General features: G+C 35.6%; 3 protein-coding genes and 3 long non-coding RNA genes across 11 annotated transcripts; 3 read left to right on the top strand and 3 right to left on the bottom strand.

The window, feature by feature from the left end:
* The first annotated feature begins 1,132 nt into the window (after nucleotides 1-1,132).
* Nucleotides 1,133-6,040, top strand: LOC113701008 (uncharacterized). The gene is made up of 5 exons (XR_003450789.2): nucleotides 1,133-2,411; nucleotides 2,575-2,871; nucleotides 3,060-3,102; nucleotides 4,056-4,120; nucleotides 4,970-6,040. It is a non-coding gene; the product is annotated as an uncharacterized lncRNA (long non-coding RNA).
* A 2,269-nt stretch (nucleotides 6,041-8,309) lies between these two features.
* On the bottom strand, nucleotides 8,310-10,086 carry LOC113700463 (auxin-induced protein PCNT115). The gene is made up of 5 exons (XM_027220929.2): nucleotides 9,871-10,086; nucleotides 9,543-9,749; nucleotides 9,220-9,392; nucleotides 9,048-9,150; nucleotides 8,310-8,916 (listed from the first exon to the last, which is right to left on the bottom strand). The coding sequence occupies exons 1-5, from the start codon at nucleotides 10,084-10,086 to the stop codon at nucleotides 8,584-8,586; spliced, it is 1,032 nt and encodes a 343-aa protein (XP_027076730.1). The 3' UTR covers nucleotides 8,310-8,583.
* On the top strand, nucleotides 8,823-10,415 carry LOC140011445 (uncharacterized). The gene is made up of 4 exons (XR_011818601.1): nucleotides 8,823-8,936; nucleotides 9,072-9,170; nucleotides 9,266-9,325; nucleotides 9,529-10,415. It is a non-coding gene; the product is annotated as an uncharacterized lncRNA (long non-coding RNA).
* A 703-nt stretch (nucleotides 10,416-11,118) lies between these two features.
* Nucleotides 11,119-12,709, bottom strand: LOC140010864 (uncharacterized). Its single transcript, XR_011818011.1, has 2 exons — nucleotides 12,585-12,709; nucleotides 11,119-11,278 (listed from the first exon to the last, which is right to left on the bottom strand). It is a non-coding gene; the product is annotated as an uncharacterized lncRNA (long non-coding RNA).
* Nucleotides 12,710-18,160: 5,451 nt separating this feature from the next.
* Nucleotides 18,161-25,207, top strand: LOC113701808 (uncharacterized). Of its 6 annotated transcripts, none has more exons than XM_027222625.2 (8): nucleotides 18,161-18,425; nucleotides 18,925-19,687; nucleotides 20,859-22,531; nucleotides 23,117-23,305; nucleotides 23,446-23,623; nucleotides 23,698-24,312; nucleotides 24,478-24,555; nucleotides 24,910-25,207. In XM_027222625.2, exons 2-7 carry the CDS (start codon nucleotides 18,961-18,963, stop codon nucleotides 24,516-24,518), a joined length of 3,423 nt encoding a protein of 1,140 aa, XP_027078426.1. In that variant the 5' UTR covers nucleotides 18,161-18,425; nucleotides 18,925-18,960; the 3' UTR covers nucleotides 24,519-24,555; nucleotides 24,910-25,207. The 6 variants fall into 6 exon arrangements, with proteins under 6 accessions (XP_027078426.1, XP_027078422.1, XP_027078424.1 ...); XM_027222621.2 differs by having other exon boundaries at nucleotides 24,397-24,555; XM_027222623.2 differs by having other exon boundaries at nucleotides 23,698-24,368.
* Nucleotides 25,208-25,590: 383 nt separating this feature from the next.
* Nucleotides 25,591-26,343, bottom strand: LOC140011305 (uncharacterized). Its single transcript, XM_072060095.1, has one exon. It carries the CDS (start codon nucleotides 26,341-26,343, stop codon nucleotides 25,591-25,593), a length of 753 nt encoding a protein of 250 aa, XP_071916196.1.
* Between the last annotated feature and the right edge of the window lie 1,411 nt (nucleotides 26,344-27,754).

Below are 27,754 nucleotides of genomic sequence, written 5' to 3'. Positions count from 1 at the left end.
TATTACTTGAGCTTGATTGAGCTCGAATAAGCTCGATTGAGCTTGATTTGAATTAATTACATTTAATTAAACTCGAGCTCGAGTTCGAGCTCGAGCTCCATAAATTGATGTCGAGCTCGAGCTCGAGCTCGAATTTTAAAAGCTTGACGAGCTCGAGCTCGAGCTCGAGCCTAGTTATTTTGCCTCGAGTCGAGCTCGAGTAGTGCACTACTCGAGCTCGACTCGACTCGATATCACCCCTATTTGGAACCACACCTTCAAGTTGGTTTTCGACTAGATGAAAGGCTTAGCCACGCTGCTTAAATAAATCTTCACGCAAATTAATTGAGTGCAAAGGCATCCCATTTTTCACTAGAAAGCAAGAGTAAAAGATTTTTTTTCTGTTAAAAAATATTATCGAACAGTTGGCGTGCGCCTGACAAAAGGAAAAAGAAGGAAAAACTAAAACTAAACTAAACTATCCTAAAACTATCGATAACCAGCCTCTGTACGCTTGTCCTTGTTTTTAAAAGCCAAAAATGACTAATGCTATCTCCAGTGGTCCCGCGAGCAAATTGGGAGTCCAAGTACAAGAGGAACGCCCCTGCCAATTCCACTTTTCTTGTTTCCTCTTGGTAGGAGGACTCCTACACGTACAAGTCAACTACCAATAAATAAGAGCTCTCCATCAGCACCCGAAAATGGAGTTTTTGTAGCACCATGCGGGCCCAACTTGTATATCCACCGGAGGCTCTAGTGTGTGCAGGATTTTTCTCAATAAAATATCTTTTTTAGCATTTGTCAGTTCCACTTCCTTTAGATAGGTCCAAATACCAAATATAAGTATATATTAATAATTTAAAATAATATTTAATAAGGACAAAGGGGAAAATTAACAGTAAAATTACTAATAATTAACACCCTATCAATATAATTGAAAATAAAAAATACAGTAGCAAATTCATAGAAAAAATTCTCATTTTTTATGTACTTTAATGTTTTGAGTTCGTTAAATTTAGTATATTTTCAGTTAATAATTATTAGATATTAAAGAAATAGTCATCGGATGTTTCGAAGCAAACAAAAATAAAATATGATATTTATAAATAAAAAATAGCAACCTAATAAACACGGGATAAAGAGTGAAATATGAAGTGAGACAGAGCATCTACTGTGTGCAAGGCCCTTGGGTGACAGCAGCAATGGAAAAGAAAGGCGGGGAAGTAGTTAAAGAAGGAAAGAAGGAATCAGGCAAAGAAGGGGAATATCTTTTGGGGCCACCGAGGTTGAAGGAGGAGAGTGGGCGGTTCAAGTGCGTGGAGACGGGTCACAAGCTGCCGGCCCATGCCAGAGACAGCAAGCAATGCCGCCGCTTGGGCCTCATCGACGCCGCTCTTTCCAACAGCAAACCTCCCCTCAATATGTTCCGTCAAGATCCTCAGCCCGGCATTTATTCATTTAACCACGGGCTCTTATGTTTCTGGCTTTCCCTTCTTCTTGGTCTCTCAATCGTTTTTTCTTTGGCGTTGATTGCGCTAGTAGAATCTCCATGCGTATGTAAACTGCGTCCAAATTTGCAAGATTGGTTTTTGTGATTGCTTGTGTTTTCTTAGTTCAGTTTTGTGGAGATTGTGTTTTAGCTGATTAAGTGTGTGTATGAAACGAACATATTTGGAATCAACAGAACAGAGCTGGCCTGTGCAGCGAAGTGAATTGGATGAGTTGTAGTTTTGTTACTTTAACGCTCATTTCGTTTCCATGGAAGAATTTTTAGGCTGTCTCGTCTCGACTAGTCTCCTTTCGTCTATAATGCAATTAGTAGTAGATGAAATAAAGGATTCCATTCTCGTTTGTAATTTTAGTTAACTTCTGGGTTCTCTTGTATAGCAGAAGAAAGTAGCAGTTCCCTAGCGAGAAACTCGATTGTTTGGATTCTCCGCAGAACTTGCAGTGTCAAAGCACTCAGTTTTATCTATTTATTTATTTTGTTGAGTACTTTTTTTTTTGGGGTTCCATTTATGTATGCTCAAATTCAATGTTTGTTGCGACTCTGACTCTTATCTTAGGCGAGTGTATTTGCACTCCAAGATTAGCTTCTGGCGCTTCACTCAAATATTTTCTTACATGAAGGAAGGTGGACACCCAAGGGACTATTTTTGGGGTGCAAATATGGTTTGCCTTGTCTTATAATGATTTAATCTCTAATTCCCTACAACCTTGCTCTGCATAGGTTGCCCTGGGTAGTCTAAGCCTGAAAGTATGTATTTTTTATGCTTGGTTTATTCTGGTACATATGGAAACATTTTTGGTAAGTTTTGGGTTCCCTCTTGCAGTTCGAAGCTAAATCTGCATTCTAACGGGATTTACTGTCAACAAATCAGGAGAGCATATCTGGAAGCATATTAACGGCAAACGTTTCCACAATGTGCTAGGTTTGTCCTGTTTTAGTTTCCGTTTTTGTTACATGAGAGAGCTGTTCATAATTGGAATGCCTGGGGATTTACCTGTGCAAAATGTGGAGTCATTGTGTATTACACTCATTTTGAGCTTCCATTTTGGACATCAACCTTATCTTTTTCATTTGGTATTGTGAAGGGAGAAAGTGGAAACTGGACACAGTATAACAAATGGAGCAATGGAGAAACAGGATGATGGTCAAAAGGCAGAGAAGAAATCAAAGGTTAAGGATGATGGATTGAAGAAAGAGAAGAAGATTCGGGAAGAGACTGTTGTTGAAGTTGTCTCAGAAGCAAGAATTGTTTCTGAGAAGGACAGTGAGTCAGAGGAAGAAGACGATTTCTGGATGCCACCAGTGGGACAATGATGATGGAGGTGATAGGCAGGGCTCTGATCCAGAGCTGGGGCCAGAAAATGATGATGCTGAGGGGGAAGGTACTTATCCATATCTTGTTCTACACTAAGAGCCTGCTAAGTAATTCCTGAGGAGTGTATAAATTGTTCATGATTGTTACATTGATAGACAACTTATCTTTTCCTGGCTGAGATTGATATAATTCATTCTGCTTTTTGAAAGTGGTTGAGGATTATAAACTTGCATTGGTTTCTTTCACCGGATGCAGGAACTGAAGATGATAAGCAGGAAGCGGTGGAGCTTACTAAATGGTCGGTCTGTGTTCCTTACACTACTCTATGCATATTCTCTCTCCCTTATGTGGCAGAGTCTGTATATTGGAGAAAGGTCCACAATCTCCAATATACAGAGATTGGTGACACGAAAGCTGAAATTGCTAAGAGAATTATGTTTTCTGTATCCACCTTTTCTTTTACTAAACACGGTCATGAAAACCAACTGCACTGACAATTTGACTAAGCAGTACCTAGTTCATTTTTCATCATTATTTTGCCTCTTTTGACTTCATTGACGTGCATTCTTTATTTTCCATGGATTATTATAAATTTCTTTCATCGTACTCAACTATAGACATTAGTCCACTTCACCATTTGTTATTAATTATTAAAACTAGAGAGTTAAGGCCATAAGATCTTCAATCTCTCTTGTTTATGATGACAAACCAGTGATAATATGCTGGTAGAAATGAACCATTGAAACACATTCACTCGTTCAACAATAAACTACCATTCGATACAAGGACATTTAGACTTAAATCAAGAATAAATAGTACATATTCTTTGTTTAAATTTTTTTTAGCAGGGAAAGGGTGGGATTCGTAGTTGCCATTACTTCTCTTTATACTTGGTACATGTTCTCCTTACTTAATAATTGCCAACACGAAGAGATAGAGATTGCATTGGTTTAAAACTCTATTACTTTTTTCGTTTTTTCTATTTGGTGTCCTAAACATACTCAAAAGGAAAGTAAATCCACTCAAAAGGAAAGTAAGTGCATTATTAATGCTCTAAATTACTATTGATCCCCTGAATTGCAACACTTTAGCGGATTAAATTGTCTTTTCGGAGAAAGGATAATATTGGACTCACTTCTTATTTGGTGCCTAATGGCAGTAAATAGACAGACCCTTACTTTTGGTACTTAGTTTAATCATGATTTGGTTCCAAGTGATTATTTTTGATGATTTTACAACTTGTTTGTACAGTTTTATGACTTGGAGTTTTCTGATAAGTTGAAGTCCCCATTCATTGACAAAATATGGTGGCTCAGGTATGTAATTGACTATTATTGTGTATTCTTGAAAGTTGAATACTTAGTTGCCCAAGTATTTGCTTTTGAATGTTCTGGGAATTGAAGGCTCATTTAATTTCTTAACAATTGTTAATCCCAGCAGATTTTGGAAACAAGTTGGGAGGTTCTAACTTCTAACTTAGGGTCTGTTTGATAACATAAAAAAGTACTAAATCTGAACCTTTGCAGACATTCAGATGTTTTGAGTGTTTAATAAATGAAAATCCATTTGCTGAACTTGTTAAGTAGTGTTGAACTTGTGTGTATTTTTTTCAGCACAAGAATCCTAACTGAATGCTTAATTCTGATAAGAATCAATAGAATTACTTCAACTACCTTATCTTATCTATCAAATCTACCCTTGTTTATTAATTATGTTCAAAATTCTTATATAATCAAACAATCTAATATTCTCTATCTAATGATTTTCTATTTCTCTTTTCTCCTTTTTGAATGACTTTTACTTATTCTCCATACTCCTCATATAATATAATTCATCTTTTATATTAATTTGATTTAAAAATAAATATTGTCATTTTTATACCTAACATTTTTAGCTAATTAAATCATAGGTTCTATTTCTTTTTTGGATGAAAAGATATAAGGCCAAATTTGTCAAATTTAACTTATTAGGCATTCGGTTATAAATGTTTATCAAACAGTATAAATATGTTTAGTATTAAAATTCAGACATTCATAATTTTTTTTCAGTGTTTAAAATTCAGCAAATTAATTGTTTCAGTATTCAGATTTCAGAATTCAGACTTCAGAATTCAGATTCAGTTTATCAAACGAAACCTTATTTTATATAAACTTTCCTTGGTTCAGGTTTCCCTGACAAGATGATCAAAGGATAATGACATTAAAAACTCTAATTTTGGTGGTTAGGAACCAATACTTTATGGCATGAGAAGTGGAGAAGATGATTTTCATGCCATTGAATGCTCACCAGTTTTAGGCCCAGAAAGCTGTGTTTTCAAACTCGGACCGGACCGGCCGGTCCGACCGGTTGAACCGAGAACCGGCCAAGTGTTCGGTCCGAGTTGGTCATCAGAACCGGGAGATTTAAAACTCGGTCAACTCTGGTCAAAAACCGGGTTTGACCGGTACAGAACCGGAAAAACCGGTCCAACAGGAGATTTTGTTAAAAAAGTTCAAACTTTTTTAATATTATGTTTTGACCTCCTAAATTGTGAAAACTTATTAATATACCTAAAATATTTCATACTTTATAAATATTGTCCTAAAATTTGATGTTATTTTTCAATTAAATCCATAATTTTAATTCTAAACTTGTTAATGTTTATTAAATAATATAAATTGTTACTTGATTGTTCTAATTTCTTTGTATTTTCTTGTTAAATATATTTGAAACATCAAATATATATAAATATACCTTTATTAATATCAATATGTTATTGGATATTTTATATACAATAATTTAATTTTTAAATAATTTTTATTTATGACGTCATCCGGTTCAACCCCTATCGACCCCCGGTCGAACCCATTGACCCCTGACCCCTGACCTCGGCCGAGTCGATATCCGGTCCGGTTCTGAAAACATAGCCAGAAAGGACTTTTGCTCCTTGCAGCATGCACATATCCTTTGAGATCACATCTGATCCTCCCCTGTGAATTGGGATGTTGATTCATTTCATTTTTCTTTTTGTAACATCCAGATAGTATAATTGTTTTATTGAATTTAATCATTAATTATGTCACCATTGCAAAAGTAATCCTAACTCGTGCAAGTGGGACTAGTTCAGCTTCCATATTCATTTGTTGCTAGATTTGTTTCCTTCTTCTTTTATTGCAATACATCTTGATGTAAATCTGATTTCAATATCTGTCAAATTCATTTGAGTACATTGCCCAAAAGTTTTGAGTTTTTGCTAACACGTATGTTGTTCTCGATATCCCACATAGCTTAATAATCAACACACGTTGGGTCCACTGGTGGCGTATGCCTCTACAATTTATTAAAGGGATAATTTCAGAAACCTCCCCTGAGGTTTCTAGCATTCTCACTCACCTCCCTGAATTTTGCAAAAGATCATATACCTCCCTTGTCAGGTTATTGGGCCCAATTTGTGATTAGGGGTGGCAATGGGGCGGGGGTAGGGCGGGAGACACCTCCCCCAACCTCTGCCCCGTTGCATTTTAATCCCCTCCCCGCCACCGCTCCGTCCCGCACCCCTGGCTTCCCCCGCCCCGCCCCGCTTCCCCCGCGGGGACACTCGTGGGGTTAAAAAAATTTTATTATATAATTTTATTATAATTAAATTTGAGCAAATAATCAAGTATAAAAATATCAACGCATCACCAAATTATTATTCATTATAACTTCACAATTGAAACTCATAAAAATAATTAAACAAAGGCTATTTGAATACAATCTAATATGATGAAACAAATATAACCAAAGTAATCAAGTTTTTACTTTTTATACAAATACAATCACTAAATTATTATTGTGTTTTTTTTAGAAAAAAAGTGTTATTGTATTAAGTGTAGTTAGGAATTTAACATAAATGTATTCATAAATTTAGTATAATTAATTAATAATTTTTATTAATAGACATGTATAATTAGTAGTATATTTGATAATATCATTATATATATAATTATGTACATATATATATATATTTTTTCAAACGGGTGGCAAGGTGGGGGGTGGGGCAGGGGAGTATACCCCCGCCCCGTTTCTAAATGAGGGGAAAAAATTCCCCCGCCCCCGCCCCAATGACCCCCTGCGGCGCCCCCGTTGCTATCCCTATTTATAATATCATTGATGATGAATTGGCAGATATACCCTCAGATACCTCCCTTGCAAAATACTACTCGCATTAGCTCACTTTTCTACTCCCTTATCCAGTGTCTGTTAACGTTTGAACTATGACTTGCACTCTTGTGGTTAGGATTTACTTATTTTACCTAAATGAAACTCGAAAATTAAGCTTGTTTTTACCTGGCTTGTATATCAATTGATGCTTGTATGTAGCCTTGTAGTGTAAACCATCATAGAGATTCATGAGAAAATTGTAATAGTTGCAATCTTGGGCCAAATCTAAGGAAATATGTGTTCATAGTTCCAGAACACGATCAAGGTGATAAGGATCCGCATGATGATTGCTTCAACCCTTGCAATCATTCTTTGTATGGTTCAATTACCATGATAGATATGGTCATCTTATCTAACATTAATGGAATTAAAGAAAGCTTGCCTAACGAATCTGATGTGATGAATTCTATGAACCAATTGAAGCTTGAGAGTGACTGTTTATATGTGTTTAATAGTGAATGCATGTCTACTATGAAACTGGCTTTGGATTTACTTTCAGAGCAATTTTGGTTTGAAATGTGATGGATGTAATATTGCTTTATATTCTTAGATTTGTTGAATGTTGGTATCCTAATAGATTTGAGAAATGTAAATGATTTCTTCAAGTAAATTGGCCCGTATGAGATTGCATCGAACCCAAGGAATAAAGATATAAGAAGAAAACTCAAGCAAATTGTTGATAAGTACTGCAAAGTTTGCTGCATCACTATCGACTCCATACGTGAATTTTTGCAGTTCATGCTCACACTTGAAACCAGAGGTAGAATGTAATCTCATTCCTTGTGGGTTCACTGCTAAAAAGCTCCACTACGATAGTTAAACAGGTTCTATAAGGAGTAAGGAATTTTGGGTTTAGTAAATAGATCATAGGCTGTAAAATTTGGGAAGAGTTTTCTTCTTGTATTTCGCTAATTATGATATATATATATATATGGATTATTACATCATTTTTTTGATATAATAGGATATCAAAATATTACATACGTAATGAAATGTTTCAAACATATTTTAATTTATATTGGTATACAGTGAAAAAATAATCGACAAAAATTATGAGAATTGAATTTATTGCTAAAAACATGTATTTTGGGCTCAAATTTATAGCCTGCTACTTACCCACCTAAACATTGCAAAAGTAATTAATTCATCTCTAAAGAATCTTAACCATGTTAATTTACCTCAATAAAGACCCCAAACGTTAGCCTTAAGTGGTAACCTATAGTGAAGATCACCTTCTCACTCTAGTAGATTTGAGTTTCCAAACGCAACAAACCACACCCAAATTTATGATGTTATTAACACCCTCATTGTCAAAACCAAAGATTGGGAGAACAAGGGAGAACAACATTTTCATTATGAGAGACGAATAGAATACAATTTTTCTATTCTCCTGTGTGAGAATCTATAAATTTTCTCATATACTCACCAGGTCCATTATTTTGTCAAACAAGAACAACAGAAAACTCATTTCATACAATAAACCCCTCAAACATAAAAATCCAGAACCAGAGCCAAACACAGGACACTCCACAGTAGTACCAATTCAACTACTCATCTCAGGTTAATACTGCTAGAAGTAAAAGGGCTGGAAATCCACTCATATAGGTTTCCAGGAGGACAGGGGTGGAGTATCGGCGTGTCTCCATGTAAGGACCATGTACTTGTTCCTTTCGCCCTTAATTGCATTAGAAATGGACTCAAGCGCAGCCATTTCCTCTGGTGTTAGCTTCACGCTTAAAGCTTTGATATTGTTGTTGAGGTTTTCCAACTTGGTTGTTCCTGGAATCGGACAAACATCATCTCCTTGATGATGAACCCATGCCAATGCTAGCTGAGATGGTGTACACCCCTTCCTCAAGGCCATTTCATTGACCTGCTCAAAGGTTTCCAGATTGTTCTCAACATTCTCTGGCTGAAATCTGGGGAGGCTCTGTTTATCAATGTAGAACAGTGAGTCCAGACATTTCCATTTGAAAAATGAAAAAGCTACCTGTTCTGATTAAGTTTCTGGTTATGCTTTTAGTATGGAAGTCAAAGTCATGCTCTATCATAAGCACTAACCTTTCGGTAGTCATTATCCACCAGGTTCTGCACCAAATTTCGACCAGACGCCAAGAATCCTCTTCCTAAGGGACTAAAAGCAACAATACCAATTCCAAGCTCCCTGCAAGAAACAGTAATATGGTGAGAACACTCTGCTAATTATGATTGCCAAAAGAAATCAACGTCTTACCTGCAAGTGGGAATAACACTGTCTTCTGCATCTCGTGTCCACAAAGACCACTCCAGTTGAACTGCTGTTATTGGATGAACTGCATGAGCCCTTCTAATGGTATCAGGTGAGGCCTCTGAGAGCCCTATGTATCTTATTTTCCCCTCTTCAACCAGCTTCTTCAGTTCTCCCATCTAACAAATATTGGAGACTTGAGTAAAAGATATCAATTGCTTAAAGCAGGAAGAAAATGGTATTGTCTATGCTATCCATTTTATCAACCGATGAATGAACCAGTTTAACTAGAAATGAAACATCTTGGAATTTCAGGGAAGAAGACTAACCGTGACTTCTATAGGCACACGAGTGTCAATACGATGAACGTAATAGAGATCAATGTAATCAACATCCAGACGCCTCAGACTAGCTTCACATGCTGCTCTAACATATGCTGGTTCACCACAGATACCACCCATGCTTCCATCTTCTAGTACTCTTATCGCGAACTTGGTAGCTAACTGCACTTTCTCCCTATATCCTCCCTTCAAAGCCTTCAAAGAAACGCCTCAAAACCATTACATGCCGCCTAAGAAGCATCTCCCCCATAGATAAAAGCTCTTAGAGTTTCATTTGGTTCGCTACTAAAGTAAAAAATAAGGATTTATTATGTACCTTGCCTATGAGAACTTCGTTGGTGTGAGGACCATAGAAGTCGGAAGTGTCAAGATGGGTGACACCACTATCTATGGCATGATGTATGAGTGGGATCATTTCAGCCTCTGGCTTAGGACTGCCATAGAGAGCAGACATGCCCATGCATCCAAGTCCTTGTGCAGAGACTTCAAAGCCTTGGGAGCCCAGTTTGATCCTCCTCACTGCAGTTGCCATTTCTGCAATTTACTCGGCTTCCTTCCTTAAGCAAGTCACAGCTATTTATGGCAGTATTTGGTTCCCCTCCGATGCATGAATTTATGGCAGTATTTGGTTCTTAGTCTATGCAATGCATGCAGACACAGAAGAGAATTTGTACAAGTTTCTGATTTTTTTTTCATTTTTCATTTTTATTTTTGGTCAGACTTCTTTTCCTTTTTAACCAGAGAAGGTAATAGGAGTTGAAATAAACAGGTAAGCTGGTCAAAGTTGTATTCCTACTAATGCATAACAAAGCTTTTGAACTCAAGAAGTGCAAAGCAAAATATACACGTCTTTGAATTTCACGGCCGCTGTCCACTGTAACTACGTTGGTTTATCTCTGACAGTCAATTGCCCCTTGTTTGGAATTTTAGGAGATTAAGAACAGAATGAAAAACTTTAATTCCGACTGAACAAGGTACAAACACTGTCTCGCACCTCTTCATCTAGAAATTTAGGGGAAATGGGGCCTCTCCAGTTCTACATATTGATAGAATTTCGGGTTTACAACGTGAATTATAATTGAATTGGTATAAAATTCACAATTACACTAAAAATATATTAGTTTATAGACGCCTCTTCATCTAGAAATTTAGGGGAAATGGGGTCTCTCCAGTTCTGTAAACTGATAGAATTTCAGTGTAAACATAAATTATAACTGAATTGGTATAAAATTCACAATTACACTAAAAATATATTAGTTTATACTGAAATTGTGCCAGTTTACACAACTGAGCGCAATAGGATGGAACTTCAACTAGAGAGGCCTCGGATCCGAGTTTAGGCGGTCTTTGATATCTCATGCACTCCAGGAATCTCTCAAACACAGACGTCCAAAGACTAAAATCTCCACACTAAACCAACTCGAGCCAAGTACTACTGGTAACCTGCTAGAACATCACTCGAGTTCAGCTATTTCCTTTGAGGTTAACTTAACAGATAAAGCCTTGATATTACTTTCAAGGTTCTGTTTCTTGGTGGTTCCCGGAATTGGATAGACATCATCTCTTTGGCGATGAGCCCGTGCCAATGCTAACTGTGATGGCGTACGACCCTTCCTCGAAGCTATTTCGATAACCTGCTCAAACATTTTGAGATTGTGTTCAACATTTTCTGACTGAAATCTTTGGCTTATCCGCACATTTTTGCCCAGAACGGGAAGAAGCAACTGCACCAGATGTGAAAACGTTAACAAGACTTGTTGGTTGAATTTTGGTCAAACAGGACATAAAATCTAAATGAAAAGAGAAGGGAATAAGCACCTCTTTTACATAGATATGTACAACTAATGATGACATATAAACCAAAACCAATAGAGAAGGAAACAAGTATTCCTCCGGATAGGCACCTATTTCTGTGTACATTCCCATTCACCGGAAGAGAAATAAATATGTACAAGTGATGTGTGTGCATTTATCACTTCTAATAGTAATGGGAAAATCGCCATTTTAGTCATTAAACTATTTCACTTATGTCAATTTCATCCCTCAATGTCTTTTTAGCTTAATTTAGTCCTTTAACTTAAATTTCTTGTCCAATTAAATCCTTTCCACGCACCACCAATTAAAATCTTTCAGGCACAAATTCACCACCCAATTAAGGGCAATCTAGGAATTACAAAGTTAGGGCCAAAGTTAGAACCCAACAAAACTATTTCCATTAAACGATTTCCACAAAATTGGGAAAGAAAATAGAGATCGTCAAAAGAGAATCTGAATTATCCTTCTACGTCAAAGCATTTTGCCCCAACCCAAATCATACCTAGTCTCCTAACAAAAATTTTCACTATTACTACCATCTACTAATAATTATCAATCACAACCTTTCCTTAAGCATCACCATCTTCTCTCATTCTATATTTCATTTCTTGGATTCCATCGCCTCCTCATTCTTTTCTTTTTTATTTGGGTTCTTTTTCTCACAAAGATGTCAAAAAATTCGGAAAGTTTCAAGGCACAGAACTTATGGAATTAAATTGTCAATGCTTTCCAAACCTATCGAGTCTCAAATAGAGAGGAGCTAAGGCTTTTCCCTCTTCTCTCCAGGGCCATCACCAGTATCATCATAAAAAGCTCTAAGAAATTCGTTCAAGTCCTCTATCTACCTTCCATCAAATAGAGGTTGAAAAAGTTTACATGCCTCCATAGCAAGTCTAGGGGTTGCATACCTAGCAAACCATGGTGGTTCATGAAACTATAATTCTCTTAAACATTTCATCAAACACTTTTCGGGCCTCTTCAACAAAATGCAATCTAGAATACATATTGAGCAAAGAACTATCACAATGTAGAGTACATATTGAGCCAAAAAACTGCTCACAAAAATATCCTACAAATGAGTTGCTTTTACGACAATCACACAGGCTTTTTTCCCAATTAATGAATCCTCTGGAATTAATAATGCAGCAATACTGGCAGAAAATATGTGAGAGTTAAAACAAAAAGTTACAGTGCCTCATTTGTAGAAATATTTACAAATTTAGAGAGGAGTCTCAGATTGTCCAGTTAAGAATGGCCATTGATTTAAGAGTTCAAAAAGACGACGTCCTTGTTTCGGAAGTTTGCCAAAGAAGATTGGTGACATAGTTGGTGATGACTTGTTGACTAGTGATAAATGGAGATGAAAATTGGGATCTTCTTTTACAGATATTTTATTTTTCTCCCCAATTTAGTGTAAAATTTTTGTTTTACCCCATTAGATGAAAAGTTTTCAGATTTCTTTATTTTAATGTAGGACAAGACTTCTACTTCCATTCTTGCCCTTTGTTTCAGTAGTGCTTTTTGTGTCGGAAAAAGTTTATTGGGCGGTGCAGCCGTAAAAGGATCTAATTGGACAAGAAATTTAAGTTGAAGGACTAAATTAGGCTAAAATAACATTGAGGGATGAAATTGGCATAAGTAAAATAGTTTAAGGACTAAAGTGACGATTTTTCCAATAGCAATTCTTTATGTGCAAAACTGGATAATATAGGAAAGGTAACCACTGGCCATTGGCTCAGTGGCCACCACCTATCCCACCAAAATCCCACATTTAGGTGGCTTGTTTCCAAAAAAATCCAGGCAGGTGTGATGTGCACCCGTCTGATTCGGTGGTGGTTCAGTCTCCTCCGAGTTATTCCTGGGCCTCCTTAGGTCCGTCCCCTTCTCCTTAGTGTAGGATAGATTAGATTTATCGTCTCCGAAAAAAAAAAGATAATATAAGAAAGGTACTGCTCAACAGTAGCAATTAATAGTTCTGAAGGCCATGCATCAGCAAGAATAGGGACTTCAAATTGGTCAAGTTGCCATTAATACGTGTAAAATAGATTTGAACAAGTACAATATTTACTAGTCTAGAGTCTGGACAAGGCAGACCCTCTACTTTTTCTCCTCTTCTCAAAAAGCCTTCTTCTTCGGGAGAGAGATCACCATGGTCTCCCACCCATAGATTTCGCTTTATTTTGTTTTTCAATAAAGCCTTTCTTAAATTTTTTTAGGAAGATTTCTCTATTTTTTCTAAGAATTTCTAACGAGAATTTTCTGTTTCTTCTACAAGTTCCTAGTGAGAATTTTTTGTTTTTCTCTTTTGTTATTGGATTCGAATTTATTTCAGATCCAGTTGTCAGATTTAAAATTTTTTTAGGTTTTGGGTTTTTTTGGATAAATCTCATCATTGTCATGGAGTTTAAAACCATTGATTAACAGATTTGGCGATTGCAACATGCACAGAAGGGAGTTACAACGATTTACCTTGTTAAAAGATAACTTGAAAATTTCTTATATATTTCAAATTTGTTAAAAATATTTCAGATTTGCTAAATTTAACCGATCTAATACGTTATTTTTAATGCATGTTTAACTTGCCATTAGTACAATGATGTAAATCAATTCATACCGGACAATTTTCAACAATTGATTAATAGAACTTGCTTTTTGTCAAAAAAAAAAAAAAACAAAGACTAGACAAGGCAGAAAAAGGCTGCCAAAGTTATATAGGAGTACAATATAAGTCAGATATTTTCAGATAAATTAGGAGGGTAAAAATACGAGAGTAATAATCCAGAGTTCCCTGTCTCAACAATGTGTCAATCTCGAATGACATAAATCTAAAACAAAATATACATGCACTTGGGTATAACTCTTTTCAAAACATAAAGTTCCGTACATTTACATTTTTCATGTGCTTATTACATATTCATACTAAGACAACAGTGTAATATTTGTGAAACCAATTAAATATTTACAAAACGCCAATAGTTCCAAATTCAACTTGCATTAAGTTATCATCATTTTTCTGTATTAGCTACTTAAAGTTCTACAAACTACAATGTCATTGTCAACAACTCTTTCTACCAGTGACAGATGCAGGATTTTGTTTTTTTTTTTTTTTTTGTTTCGGGGGGGGTGGGGGGGTGTGGGGGAAGGGGAGGGGAGGAAGAGAACGATTACAAAAAAAAAAATTATGAAAACAAATGATACACACTAACTTGAAATCAAAGTTGAATAGGCGATAACTAAACATTAAACATTTGTAATAATAAGAGACAAAACAAATATAAAGCAAAAGATGAAAATTTACTCATGGGCCAAAATCATATAAACATTAACTAAATTCAATAAATAGACATTAACCCTATACAAATTAATACAAAAATTCTAAGATACAAGTTTAGAATAAGAGGAATTAGCAAATTAATAATCATAAAAAAAATCTAAATAAAAAATTTAAAATAAGTGTATGTATCTAAATAATGAATGAAGATGGATCAAAATATAAAAGAATTGTAAAAAAAAAAATTAGACTTGGCTTGGGAAAACGGAGTTTTGCGAAGGGTGGATGTTTGAGATAAGTTGAACGAATTTAGGAAAAGATGCTTATTTGTTTAGCTGTTAGCTTTTGACTAATACTTCAAGTCAATCATAAATAAATATAATTTTTAACATGATTAAATTTTCTTTTATTTGTCAATTATTTGTTTCCTTACCTTATCTAATGTAAGGATACACTAAATATATTAAAATTATAACAATGATATTTAAAATTATAACAATGATATTTAATATATATATATATATATATAAGGAAACTAGAATGAGTTATTATAAAACACATTTTTAAAGAGAAATTAAGGAGATAAACATGTTAACTGGTCAAAAGCAACTTGTTGAGAGGGCAAAATGGTAGAGTTCAAACCTTCTATAAGATTAGCAAGCCAAAACTTCTATACTGTTACATAATTGAAATACAGTCTTGGGTGAATAACATATACACCAATTGATTTTCTTTTTTTTGGTACCTTCCACTCCTATAGGACCACAATTCATTGATTTTTTTACGCCCCCCTCCCCAAACTCCTTCCCAGTTCAAGGATCAACACGGACCATTTTCTCAAATAAAAAAAAATAGGTCGAATATGGAATACTGACTTCTGATCCATATTCTATGTGAACCTGTTTACATGAATTAATAGTTATAATATATATATACATATTTATAATTATAAAAAATATATATTAATATATAATTTCGAGTAAGAGTATACTCCATCTGTACGGGTCTAGGTTCGAAATATTACTCGATTCATTGACAGGTATAAACCACTCTAGGGGGGTGGCCCAATAGGGTCACGGGAAATCGACGGGAACTAAATCACCATCGTACCATACTGGTGCACAGCATCCACATGGATCTTCGGACCATACTGGTGCACAGCACCCACATGGATCTTAAGCAAAGCCACGTTAAATGACCACTTTTGATGGGAGACAAGGATTGAACCCCACACTAAAGGTGGTGGGCAACTCCACTAAAGGAGTTGGTTTACCTGATGCATATCATCATAAACTAGTACAAGATATAATTATACAAATCAAATAATCCTATTTACACCCTCAAATATGTTGCACTATCAAATCAAATACTTATAGACGACAACTCAATTTAGTAAATTACAAATAAAAGAGAAAAGAGCTTTATCAATTTCATGAAGCAACCAAGTAAAAAGCAATCAACTAAATTTTAAAAAAATTTAAATTTGAAACTACCCAAAACATCTTCACTTCATCATATCAATCACTCACAAAAAAAAAAAAAATTGTCCAACAAAAAATGCCCACATTGCCTGGGACATAAAAGCACCCAAAGCAAGAAAATTTTGAAGATACATATTAGTCAATCTCAAATTTTATTTGAGCAATAATCATTAAAGCCAAAAATTAAGATAATTTACAAAAACTAGAACAGTCACTTTCTTATAAAACCCAGCAAAAGAAATAAAAAACAGTTGAAAAAGTCTAGCCTTTCCACTGATGTCAGCTTTGCAAATTCTCACTTATGTGTTGTATGCACATTAATCCTTTCGAAGGTTGCCACCACATGATTAGAAACTTAGCTATAGAGCTCCATTTCTAAGACAGGAATACAAAAGAAACAAACTCTATTGAATAAAATTAAAGAAATGTAGTTAAATTAACTATTTCATATAAGAAAATTATAATTATTGAGAATCACCGATTTCACCATAGAATTTTTTTTTTTTGATAAATATTGGTTGAAAACTACATCCATGTATAAAGAGGTTGTATGTCTAAATCTCGCGAGGTTTATGTATTTTATTTTTGTGTTTACTTTTTCCATTAGGTTTATTTCATTGGTTATATCGAACAATATGTGAATGTGGCTGTTTGGATTGTTGGTCTTCGTAGAAGAATTTTTGGAATATTCTCTAGATACATTTTTTAGTTTTTTTATTTCATATATTGTACATTGTTATAGTATATATATTTTTTGTCAATATTTTAAAAAAAAATTGCAATTTAAATGAACTCTAAATGTCCAACATTGATATTGTAATAATTTTTAGAAATCTATTGGATTGTGATTTTCCATAGAAAATTTTTTATGTTTTTTGTGAACATATTTTCAATTACATTTCTCACATACGTTAAATCGTTACAATATATATATATATTACAAAAATTTCTAAAAATAGCAATCCAAACGGCCTAAAAATTCTATGCACAGTCTATAACTTTATCTCTGAGCTTGTTTGGCAAATAAGTTTTTTGCCAAGTTTGTTTTCTACAAGTTTTTTAACAACTTTAGTTACAGTAATTTTAAAAAATTTCTCAAAATTTTTAAACTATACATTTTAAAATACCCAAAAATGTACACAATTTAAAATTTTTTCATATAATTTTTACAATAAATTATAATAAAACTTTAGATAAACACTTAAAAAAACCCATTTATCAAACGGGCCTAACGGGACATGCCATAGTTTGCCATGGCTTTGCCCAAAAGCAACCTCACGTCAACAAGCAACTTGCTCGAAAAACGTGACATGCAATTTGTTTATTCCAAGTTTCCCCCTTCAATTCCATTCTAGGACGGAACCAGGGGACAGGGAGGGGCGAGGTCCCCCTCGCCACCCCAAAGTTTTAAAAATTTAATTTTTTTTGCCTTACAAAATTAAAAATTTTCAAAATATACTTCATAAATTTAGACTTCGTTTAGATTGGCTATTTTTTCAAAAAATAAGTTTTTCAAATACAATGTTACAGTAATATACAAGAATTCAAAAAACATCCCACCATATTATTATATCAAATATTTCAAAAAAATTGTATATTAAACATATACACTGCTAGAATAAAATATTTCAAAAATACCCCTAAAAACAGCTAATATTTATGAAGTATATTTATTTTAGTATATTATACATATAAGTTTAAGTATATTCAAGTTTGCCTCCTCAAGATCAATTTTTTGGTTCTGTCTATGATTCCTTTACTCTTCTGTCATGCTAAAACTATTGGAGGATGCTAAATAAAATCACAAAACCATAAAAAAAAAAAAAAAAGCGTTGAAGGATCTTGAATTTTTTGGTTTTGTCTACGATATCTTTACTCGTCTGCAATGCTAAAAATGTTGGCTAAATAAAATCACAAAATCATAAATAAAAAAATGTTGGAGGTTGAATAGTAAAAAATTTGAAGTTAGTTTGAGACACTAGAAATTAAAAGTTCCGGAGTCGAGCCTCCCAACTTCTTCGCCGCTTCTTTAAATCCTATCCTTCTCTGCTGGAAAAAAAACAAAAAAAAAAAAAACTTGGGTTAACTATTGGTCAAAAGCGCAATTACAGAAAAAAATACTTAGGGCGCTTCTTAAATAAAGAGAAATACCTGAAAGAATACTAGTGCTAGTAGAATAGCAAAGCCATAAAAGCAAAGCAAAGCAATAAAAGCAGTAGGGGTATTGATTAGGAGTACTTTTTGGAGATTGAGAATACAACGGAAAAGACAGAGGGTCTATTCTCTTCTCATCCTCTCTAACTGGTATGATTTTCCCCTATTTGTTCAATTCCAGGACTCAGTCATAATCTTTTGATTCTCTACTGCTGCAATTGCATGCGTCATTATTTTAATTGATTACAGTAATTTCAAGAATTCTTCAGTTTTTAGTTAAGTTTCGTACTGTATTTGTTTATTTAGATGTCTATATGTTAAGCAAGTACTGGTTTTCGGATGTATTATTCCCTCATGTTTAACAAATTTCATCATTCAACTTTGTTTAATTTATGTCTGAATTGGGAATTTGTTTCTGGGTTATGTTCATTTGATTGATTGATAGTAACTTTAGCCTTTTAATTTGTGTCTGACTTGGGAATTTGTTTCTGGGTTTTGATCAGTTGATTGATTCATTGTAACTTTAGCCATTTAATTTATGTCTGACTTGGGAATTTGTTTCTGGGTTTTGATCAGTTGGTTGATTCATAGTAACTTTAGCCTTTTAATTTATGTCTGACTTGGGAATTTGTTTCTGCTTCTTGATCAGTTGGTTGATTCATAGTAACTTTTAGGCTTTGGTAAGATGATGGGTTTTGGGTATTGGGGTGGTGGAGGACCCTCTCCATCATCATCATCAGCAGCAGCATCTTCATCGGCCTCCTCCAATTTATCACCTTTAGCCCCACCTTTTAATGTTGAGCGATTTAGTTTAAGACCACCCACTTCGAACCCTTCTGTGCAATTATCTGATTCGCAGCCTTATGCTGCTGCTCATGTAACCTGGCAATATTCAAACCCTTCAGCTCCTACTTGTAGGCCCCATGTGTATCAGAAATGTGATTTGAACCTTGACTCTACTAGGACCACTTCTGTACCTATAGGAAATGACTACCATTTTGGGTATTCAGTTCCCCAGTCTAATAGTGATCCTCAAACCACTCATTGGTCCAGTGTGAATCCTTGTGCTAAATCTTCCTCCTCTGCTACTTTCTCTTACGATGCTAAGGTGAATTCGTATTACTCCCCTTATGTTTCCCCAGTGGTCGACCATGATTCTCCCCTGCTTGCCCTTACTGAACCCAGTTATGACACTTTGCCCTCTTCTGGCTTGTTATCTTCGCCAAATGTGCCTTCTCAAGTTGATTATACTCAGAGCTTATCTGGTTTGGAGTACCCGCCACACTGGCATACTGGCTGGAGTGGATTAATTGATTCAAAGCGGGGTAAACGAGCAGAACTTGATATGGGTTTCTCCTTGGATATCACAAATGCTGGTGATTCACGTGCTTATGGCAACCATATGAATCAAGGTACCTCTCCTGTCTGAGATATTAATGCTCAATATGATAGTATTTGGGTGTACTTTGTCCAATAAACCACCTCAGAATGTTTTGTATCATTAGATTACCACTAGCCTTTTATTCTCTGTAAATGATTTCTTCCTGTGTCCAACTCATCTTATTGTTTTTGATCTCTCCATCTGTCATCGAAATTCTTGCTTCAAATTACTGCATGACTATCGGTGGCTGGTTGGAAAAGCAAAAGGTAGAAATAACTTTGACTTGCATTAACGGCACAGTTAGAGAATATGCTTTTGCTGGATCTTTGATTCTTGAGATTTGAATGTACAATAATTATATAGCGTATGGTAAACTGCCAAGAATTTAATGGAATTTTACCTGCTTCTTCCCCAGCATGCTTCACTGGTGCTTCTCCTACTACTGCCGCCTCATTCTTTTTTCTGTTAATTCATGTCTTTACTGCTCTGAAATTGATGCATAATCATGTTTCTCCCAGCATATTAGCCAATCCTTTGCATTCCATTATTATTTGTTAGCCAATCTATTTGTCCTTAATGATAGTATTTCTTTTTTGGTTCACTATGTGCGAATCTCGTTTCTGGAGTTTCATTTTGGTTTACTAAACGACATTAGCTTCAACAGATTTGAAATTTGTTAGCTAATATTATTGAACTGAAATTGCAATATTCCAAGGGATCAAAGATGTGTCTTACATGTTCTTGCTGGTTTTCTTGAAGAATGAATCTGTGGTGCTGTATGACATGAAACGTGAGTTCATACTCAAAGTAGATTGTTTATAGTCTTAAAATTGAATTTTTGAATATTGATTTTTGGTTTTGTATACAAAATGTTTTCACAAAATTTTATAATTTTTCAACACATATAATGGCCCTTAGTTTTGCAAGCCAGTTATTTGCTAGGTATTGTCAATATTGCTACTATGGACTAAGTCAAAACATCTTCACTAAAGTTTGTTATGTTTTAAAAAGGCATTTCTAAAGGATGACAATAAAATCTAAGTTCATGACTTTAAGTAATTAGAATTAGATTTTTGCTTCAGAGCTATAATTTGGATTGTGTGCTCAATAGATGACAAATATTTTCTTTTAGTATTTCCAGACTTTGTCATTGGATTCTGTGCTGGATTTTCTATTTTATAAGTATATCTGTCGACTTGCAGGTTATCATACTGTTGAATACGGGGACATACTTGAAAAGGATTCTAGCATTTCTTTTGGGCAATTTTCTGATGCCAATGGAAGAGAATACGCTAATGGTTTGATAAGGATGGAACCTGTGGATAATACATCACTTTTGGCTCAAAAAATTCTCTCCCCTCCTTTTGATTACTCAAGGACAAATATTTCAAGTACCAGTTTTCAAATTTCAGCATCTGACTCTCCATGTTCATCTTTGGAGTTGCCTAAGAATTTATTTGACTTTCAGAATTCTCAGAATGCCTATGAGAAATGCATCCTGCCACATGATTCTAGCGTTAATGGTTCTTTATCTGTAACAAAATCTCCGGCTTTGGTGATTAGACCACCAGTAACCCGAAAAGCAGGCAAAACTGTTGATACTGGTAATGGTTCTTCAGGCAAAACTGTTGATACTAGTAATGGTTCTTTAGGCAAGACTGTTGATACTGGTAATCTTGCAGCCATTCATCTGAAAGGAGGACTGGGTAGCAGTTGTCCTGCTAAAGGAAAAGAACATCAGATTTTGTTTGATCATGAAGTTGAAGAAGGTTCCTTAATCTCAAGTCAGCTCAAGTATCAGAAAGAAGGTAATGGCCAGCTATTTTTTGTACCATCTGCTGTGACGGAGGAACTATCATGCAATCCCCAGATTTGGGATGGCATAAATAGTATTTCGAAATCAAAATCTGGATCACAAGTCCCAAGTATTAATGTCTCAGATGGCTCTTCACTGTCAGGAGACTGCTTTCAAGCTATCAAGTCTTCTGACAATGTACCAGATTCTTTAGATCATCATAATTTTGCTGTGGATTCTCCCTGCTGGAAAGGAGCCCCAGCTTCTCACTTCTCTCCATTGGATGTGGAAACCGAAAAAACACATCCATTTGAAAAGAAAGTGGATAGATATTGTCAGTTGGATCTTCAAGTTGATGAGAGTTTTTCTCTGCCAAATGATTCTATAAGATGCTCCTCTGCAAAAGAAGGTGAAGACAAAGTGCACGAATGTAACAGTGCAGGGAGAGGCATATCACATATTTCAGAGAATATTTCAGAAGCTGATTGCACTGCCAGACAAGTAAAGTCAATTGATGCTGTAAAAGCCAGATTTAAAGGCCCAAGTGAAGGAGTTCAACCTTGTGAGGCTTACAATAAGCCTAGAGAAGATTGCAACCTGCAGACACAATCAAAGAATGATTCTGATTTGAAATCTTCAGGCATCAAACAAGTTGGAGTCGAAGATTTTATCCCTTCAGTTCTGAATTTTCACTCTTCAGTTATGGACTCTGTGTTGAACACCAGTGTCACTGCAGAAGGTTCTGTTGCTGTTCGTGCAGCTGAAAATGTTCTTCGTTCTCCTTCCTCTGAAGAAGGTGCTGCTGAGCAAGCAACACAGCATGGATGTGAATCGGCTCCCAAAATAGATGTTCAATCATTAGTTAAAGCATTGCAGAACCTTTCGGAGTTGCTTGTCTTCAACTGTATAACTGATTCATCTGCACTAAAAGATGAAGACTTAGAGGCCCTTAAGCATGTAATGAGCAATCTGGATGTGCTTGCTTCAAGGAAAATGGAGTATTTCATTCAACCACAAGAGCGAATATTTCGGCAGCAAGTTACTTGTCATAAAATTCAAAACTCCGTTGATCCTCATGTGGTATGTTTGAATAGTGTATCATGTCGAAATCTTAGATTTGCATTATGAGATAAAGCTATGTTTATTAAAAGAAGTGTCTGCTGTGAGTTGTTCGAAGTTTTAAGTTTAATTATTTAAATATCATGGTGCATATGACTTCTGTATAAGTAACGTTGAGATTGTTATAGCAGTAGAGGAAATTATTCTGGTTATTCATGCCCAGTTAGAGGTTCGTCAGCATTGTTAATCTGCAGCTTATATAGTTTGAATTCTGTTCTTTTCATTGTGTCAATAATGTTAATTTGGTACATCTGAGGCTGCAGAAGAGAAAAAAAATAATTGGGTGATAATTTGGAGTTGCAGTTATATCTGCTTATAACAATTGCATCCTTTATCCCAGGAATTTGTGGAGGCCAAACTCAATTCACAACATACTTTGAATATTTTGTTTCCATTTGTTTGTCCATTAAGCATTTTTTCTTTGTGGTAGAGATTTTTTTGTTTACCACGTGTAAACATAAAGACATAATACGCGAGATAAAGATAATCTTTTGGGTATATAAGCAGCATCTGATTATGTGTAAAACCAAATGGTATCTTTTACAGAGCAATGCTGCAGGCAGACATCAGTTTGAAAATGAAGTGGGTACAAATTCTCATTGCCATCTTGATTTTCAAAATACCGATGATGAGATGGGGAATCACAATGTTACCCAGGAAAAAAATGAGAAGCTTCAGCCCCTTTCTCCTGTAACAGATGGTTTAGAAGTATTGAAAGATGATAATATGGCCCAGGTAGGGTTATGTTCCTCCTAAGAAACAGTTTTGTGTTTGCATGTGGTTAACTTGAATGATCTATGTATCTCTGCTAAGTTGTTCTGGAATTTTTTTAAAATAGAATTCTCAATACATTTGTTCGGATTATTGTATTTCAGGCAATAAAGAAGGTCCTCGAGGAAAATTTTCATTCTGGGGAAGAAATGGATTCACAAGCTCTCCTTTTTAAGAACTCGTGGCTTGAGGCTGAAGCTAAATTGTGTTCCATTAGTTACAGAGCTCGCTTTGATAGGATGAAGATTGAGATAGAGAAATTGAAATCCAACCAGAAAAAAGGTAGGGATTTCTTATTGCAATTCTCTATGTATGATTGATTGCTTACCTGATTTTCTATGCTTTAAATTTTTCAGAAAATGCAGCTGCTTTGGAGAATATGTCAACTTCTAGTTCACATGACTTGAGAATATCTGATGTGCCACCACCTAAGGTTGATGGCTCGCTGCAAAAGACTACAATCTGCAGCTCAAGTTTGAGCTCAACCAGTAATCCTAATGATGTTGAGGCCTCTGTTATGACCAGATTCCATATCTTAAAATGCCATGATGACTCAAGAAGTCCGAATGTGGTAAGAGAAGATGCAGTTATGGCTGATGATCTCTGTTCGGATGAGATGCCATTTGTTAAAGACCAATTCCTGGATGGAAGACTCAATGTAGCTGTGGCACCTAATTCTCAAAAAAAATATGATATTAATCAAGGGCAGGCTGACTTGAATATAGGTTGTTCCCAAAATGAAGCAGTCAAAGATGATTTGAGCTCAAATAGGAATATCGATAATGTTGATGCAGCCATTATGACCAGATTCAATATCTTAAAATGCCGCGATGACCTGAAAGGGACAAATTTGGTATGGGAACATGCAGGTTTAGTTGATGCTGTCTATTCTGATACCATGCGGTTTAGTAAAGATCAATCGGAGGATGGTGGATTAAATTTAGCTGTGGAACCTGATTCTCTCAAAACAGGTGATGTTAACCAAGGCCATGTTAGCTTTCATGTTGGTGGTTCTGGATATGAATTGGTAAGAGACTTTTTCCCCTCTATCCCAGATGTTGCAGTAAACCAATCTAGTGCAATGCATGGACGGGGAAACCATTTTTCTCTGGGGTTTAATGATAATTGCTCATCAGATTGGGAACATGTGCTAAAGGACGACGTGTCATGGCATTAACAGAAGAAACATCTAAAAGGGTTTGGAGGGCTTCAAGGTGAGTGATTTCTCCTTATGTGCTGTTTCTCTTGTGAAGCTTTTGAAAGTAACTGATGTATATTTGTAGAAAGAGGGGATAATTGATGAACTTCTTTTGTCTTTGCTTTTCACTTGTAAAAAATGTGCTTCTGATTTCTTTGGCATTTTATGTCCTATGTCATACTGATTTATATGACACGTCCTTTGGCTTCGGGGTAAAAGCGGCTTGTGATGGTGAACTTCTTATGTTTTAATTGCCCCATCTTTGCCCAAACAATCGATTTGGTCACTAGGTGCTTCCTGTATTAGATCTGTCTGCTTAGCAGAACTTGTGTTTTCAATGAAGTGTAACTGTAGTGTTCATTCATTGCAGGTGCTTCCTGTATTAGATCAGCTATTGAAACTCCTCCTCTCTCTTGGATCGTATGATGTCATTGGGATCGAATTAGGAACCTTTAGCTGTCTTGCCGTCTTTTGAGATGGGGTGGTTGAAATTAATAGCAAATGTATTGTGAGAGTCCTATGTGATTTTGTGGTATGCAAATTGAAAAAGAATTCTAATGTCCGACATGGACAGGAGTAGAATGGCTGCTTTTTACGACAGTAAGGTCACTGATCCTACCTCTGTGGTTTTAATCTTCATTTTCTATTTATACAACTAGTTCAAACTATGGATAGAGAAGGCATCACTCCAATAAAGGTTGAGTGCTTCGCGAATGTACACACCAAATAAGGACCTAACTTAAGACGGTGAAGTAGAGCAAAGTATCTGGGTAGTTACTAAGAGTTTTAGCCGCTCAACCATTAATAGAATGCTTTTACCCATTGAACTATTAAATGTATAAATTTTGGATCATTCTGCTCGATTTTACCGTTAACTATGTCAAATTTAACTATTAATAGTATATCTCACAAATTATGTGATTTTTTAGGTCTGTTAAAGTTAACGGTGAAATTAGATGGAATGGTTAAAATTTACATATTTAATAGTTCAATGGATAAAAATATTTTATTAATTATTTTTTTTTTAACAAACGATAACATTTTATAGATATTAACACTTGAAAAAACAAGAGTTAATTACAAAAAGGGTAACTACTCCCATATCTTTCCTAGCTAAGTCTGCTAGCCACGTTGGGAATGAGGTTTCCCAATCAATGTTTCTAATTGACTTGGCTGCAAATTGAGCCATTGCATGACTACAGCCATTCGCAATTCTGGGGCCAAAAGAGACTAGGCAGCTGTCAAAGCTATTCTTTAGGGTCTCAATGTCTTCTAGGATTGTTTGTATCTTACAATACTGAACATTACCCGCATTAATAGAGCTCACTACATTTTTGCAGTTAGACTGGACTTCTATATTTGTCCAACCTGCAACTTGAACCATTTCCAGCGCACTTTTGATCGCTAATGATTCCTCTGTGGCGGCTTCCCCTCTTCTCCTTCCACCGATTCCTCGAGCTTTCACTAGTTCCCCACGCCAGTTCCTTGCAACTACCCCTAGTCCGGTCCTGACCATTTTAGCTGAGATTGCTGCATCCGTATTAATCCTCATGACTCCCTCCTTGGGTGGCTCCCAAGCATGCTGAACCAGTCTTTCCCTCTCTGATGATGCAGTTGGTCGGGAGTCTGTGTCATTTGTCGCGTCATATTCGATCCACTCCTGCTGAGCTTTGTCGATTATCATTTTTGCATCCACACTCTCCATCTGGAATACCATCTTGTTCCTCGCTTTCCAGAGCTGCCAAAGAATATTCGCTGTGAGCTTGACACGATCCACTCCTTGCACCACCTTTGCTGATTCCATCACAGCATCCCATCATCTCCATATGTTGCCTTGCAGCTCAACTATCCCTTCCCATCTCACAGGAGCTAGCCTCCAAACCACTCGAGCTTTTGGGCAAAAAATGAACATGTGTTCAATGGTTTCAGTAGCCTCTCCACAGCAATGACAAAGATTGCTTCCCTTTCCAACTCTCTGATAGAGTTCTTCACTAGTAGCCAGCCCATTTTGCAAACACCTCCATAAAAAGTGCTTCAGTTTCATCTTAATATTTAAACTCCACAATCTTTTCCACACCGTATGCTTCCTAATTTCCCAGCTAGTCTCAGAGTCAGGTGTTGACCTGCGGTTCATGGTGTCCCATCCCCCCTTTGCAACCACATAACCTGTTTTAACTGTATAAACCCCAGACTTGCTATGCTTCCAATATAATCTGTCTTTCCTGTCATAAAGGCTAAGAGGAATGCTAGTTATGTGCTCCACATCATCTGCATTAAACCAGAGCTGCAAGTGATCTGTCTTGCACCCCCCCTCCCTCTATTAGCTCATGAACGAACTCTAGCTGACAACCCGCTGGTTTTGCCTGGCTACTTTCCCATTGATAGATCCAGGTAATTGGGTAGCCAAATTTTAATTATTTAAAAAGTACTATGCGGATAATTTGTTCGGTGAAATATGATTGCTTTTGAAGCAGTAAGTGGCATTGCCACGGGTCCGCCTTGGCCATTTAAAATTCTTGCAGATAGAAGTGGATCGTGGATCTTGAGAAGGTATTGCATGCTTTATGAGTGCCACAAGGTGTATGCAGAGCACCTTACATTTTTGCTGCTAAAGCCATTGTTCATCATTATATGATTGCTAAATGGTATAGGTGGCAAACAAATCTATTTAGTTAAATTTATCTATGTCCGTTCATGAGTAGAGATGGGTATGTGTATCTTAAGTTTTTGCATATGGGTATTATTGGGTAACCTATCAAATCTAATTAATCCATTTAGAATAGTCTTCTCCCACTCTTATTGAGCATTATAAGTAAATATTTAAAACTAATTATAGGTGTAAAGGTTGATATAAATTGATAAAATATTTAAAACTAATGACGGGTGTAAAGGGTGATATAAATTGATAACTTAGCTTGCAAAAATGAATTCAAATGAGTTTATAAAAAAATTAAAATAAATGGTTATAAATGGGTAATTGGGTTACCCAATTCATTTTTTAACATACACATTTATACTCATATAATTAAATGGGCATAAATGGATTCTCACTTATATCCATTACTTATTTTAACCAATCCAAATCCATCCAAGTTACCGATTTTGACACATCTAGTTTCAATTGATCAAAACTCATCAATTGTCATGCAGGAAAGTCATTCAAATAAGATAAAAATGGATTTTGTAATTTTGGTTTTGTTTCATTTACAAAATTC

Source organism: Coffea arabica, chromosome 7e, assembly GCF_036785885.1.
Source record: "Coffea arabica cultivar ET-39 chromosome 7e, Coffea Arabica ET-39 HiFi, whole genome shotgun sequence".
In the NCBI taxonomy this organism is placed as follows: Eukaryota; Viridiplantae; Streptophyta; class Magnoliopsida; order Gentianales; family Rubiaceae; genus Coffea; species Coffea arabica.
The sequence above is the reverse complement of the archived record's forward strand: the minus strand, read 5'-3'. Positions and strand labels throughout refer to the sequence as shown.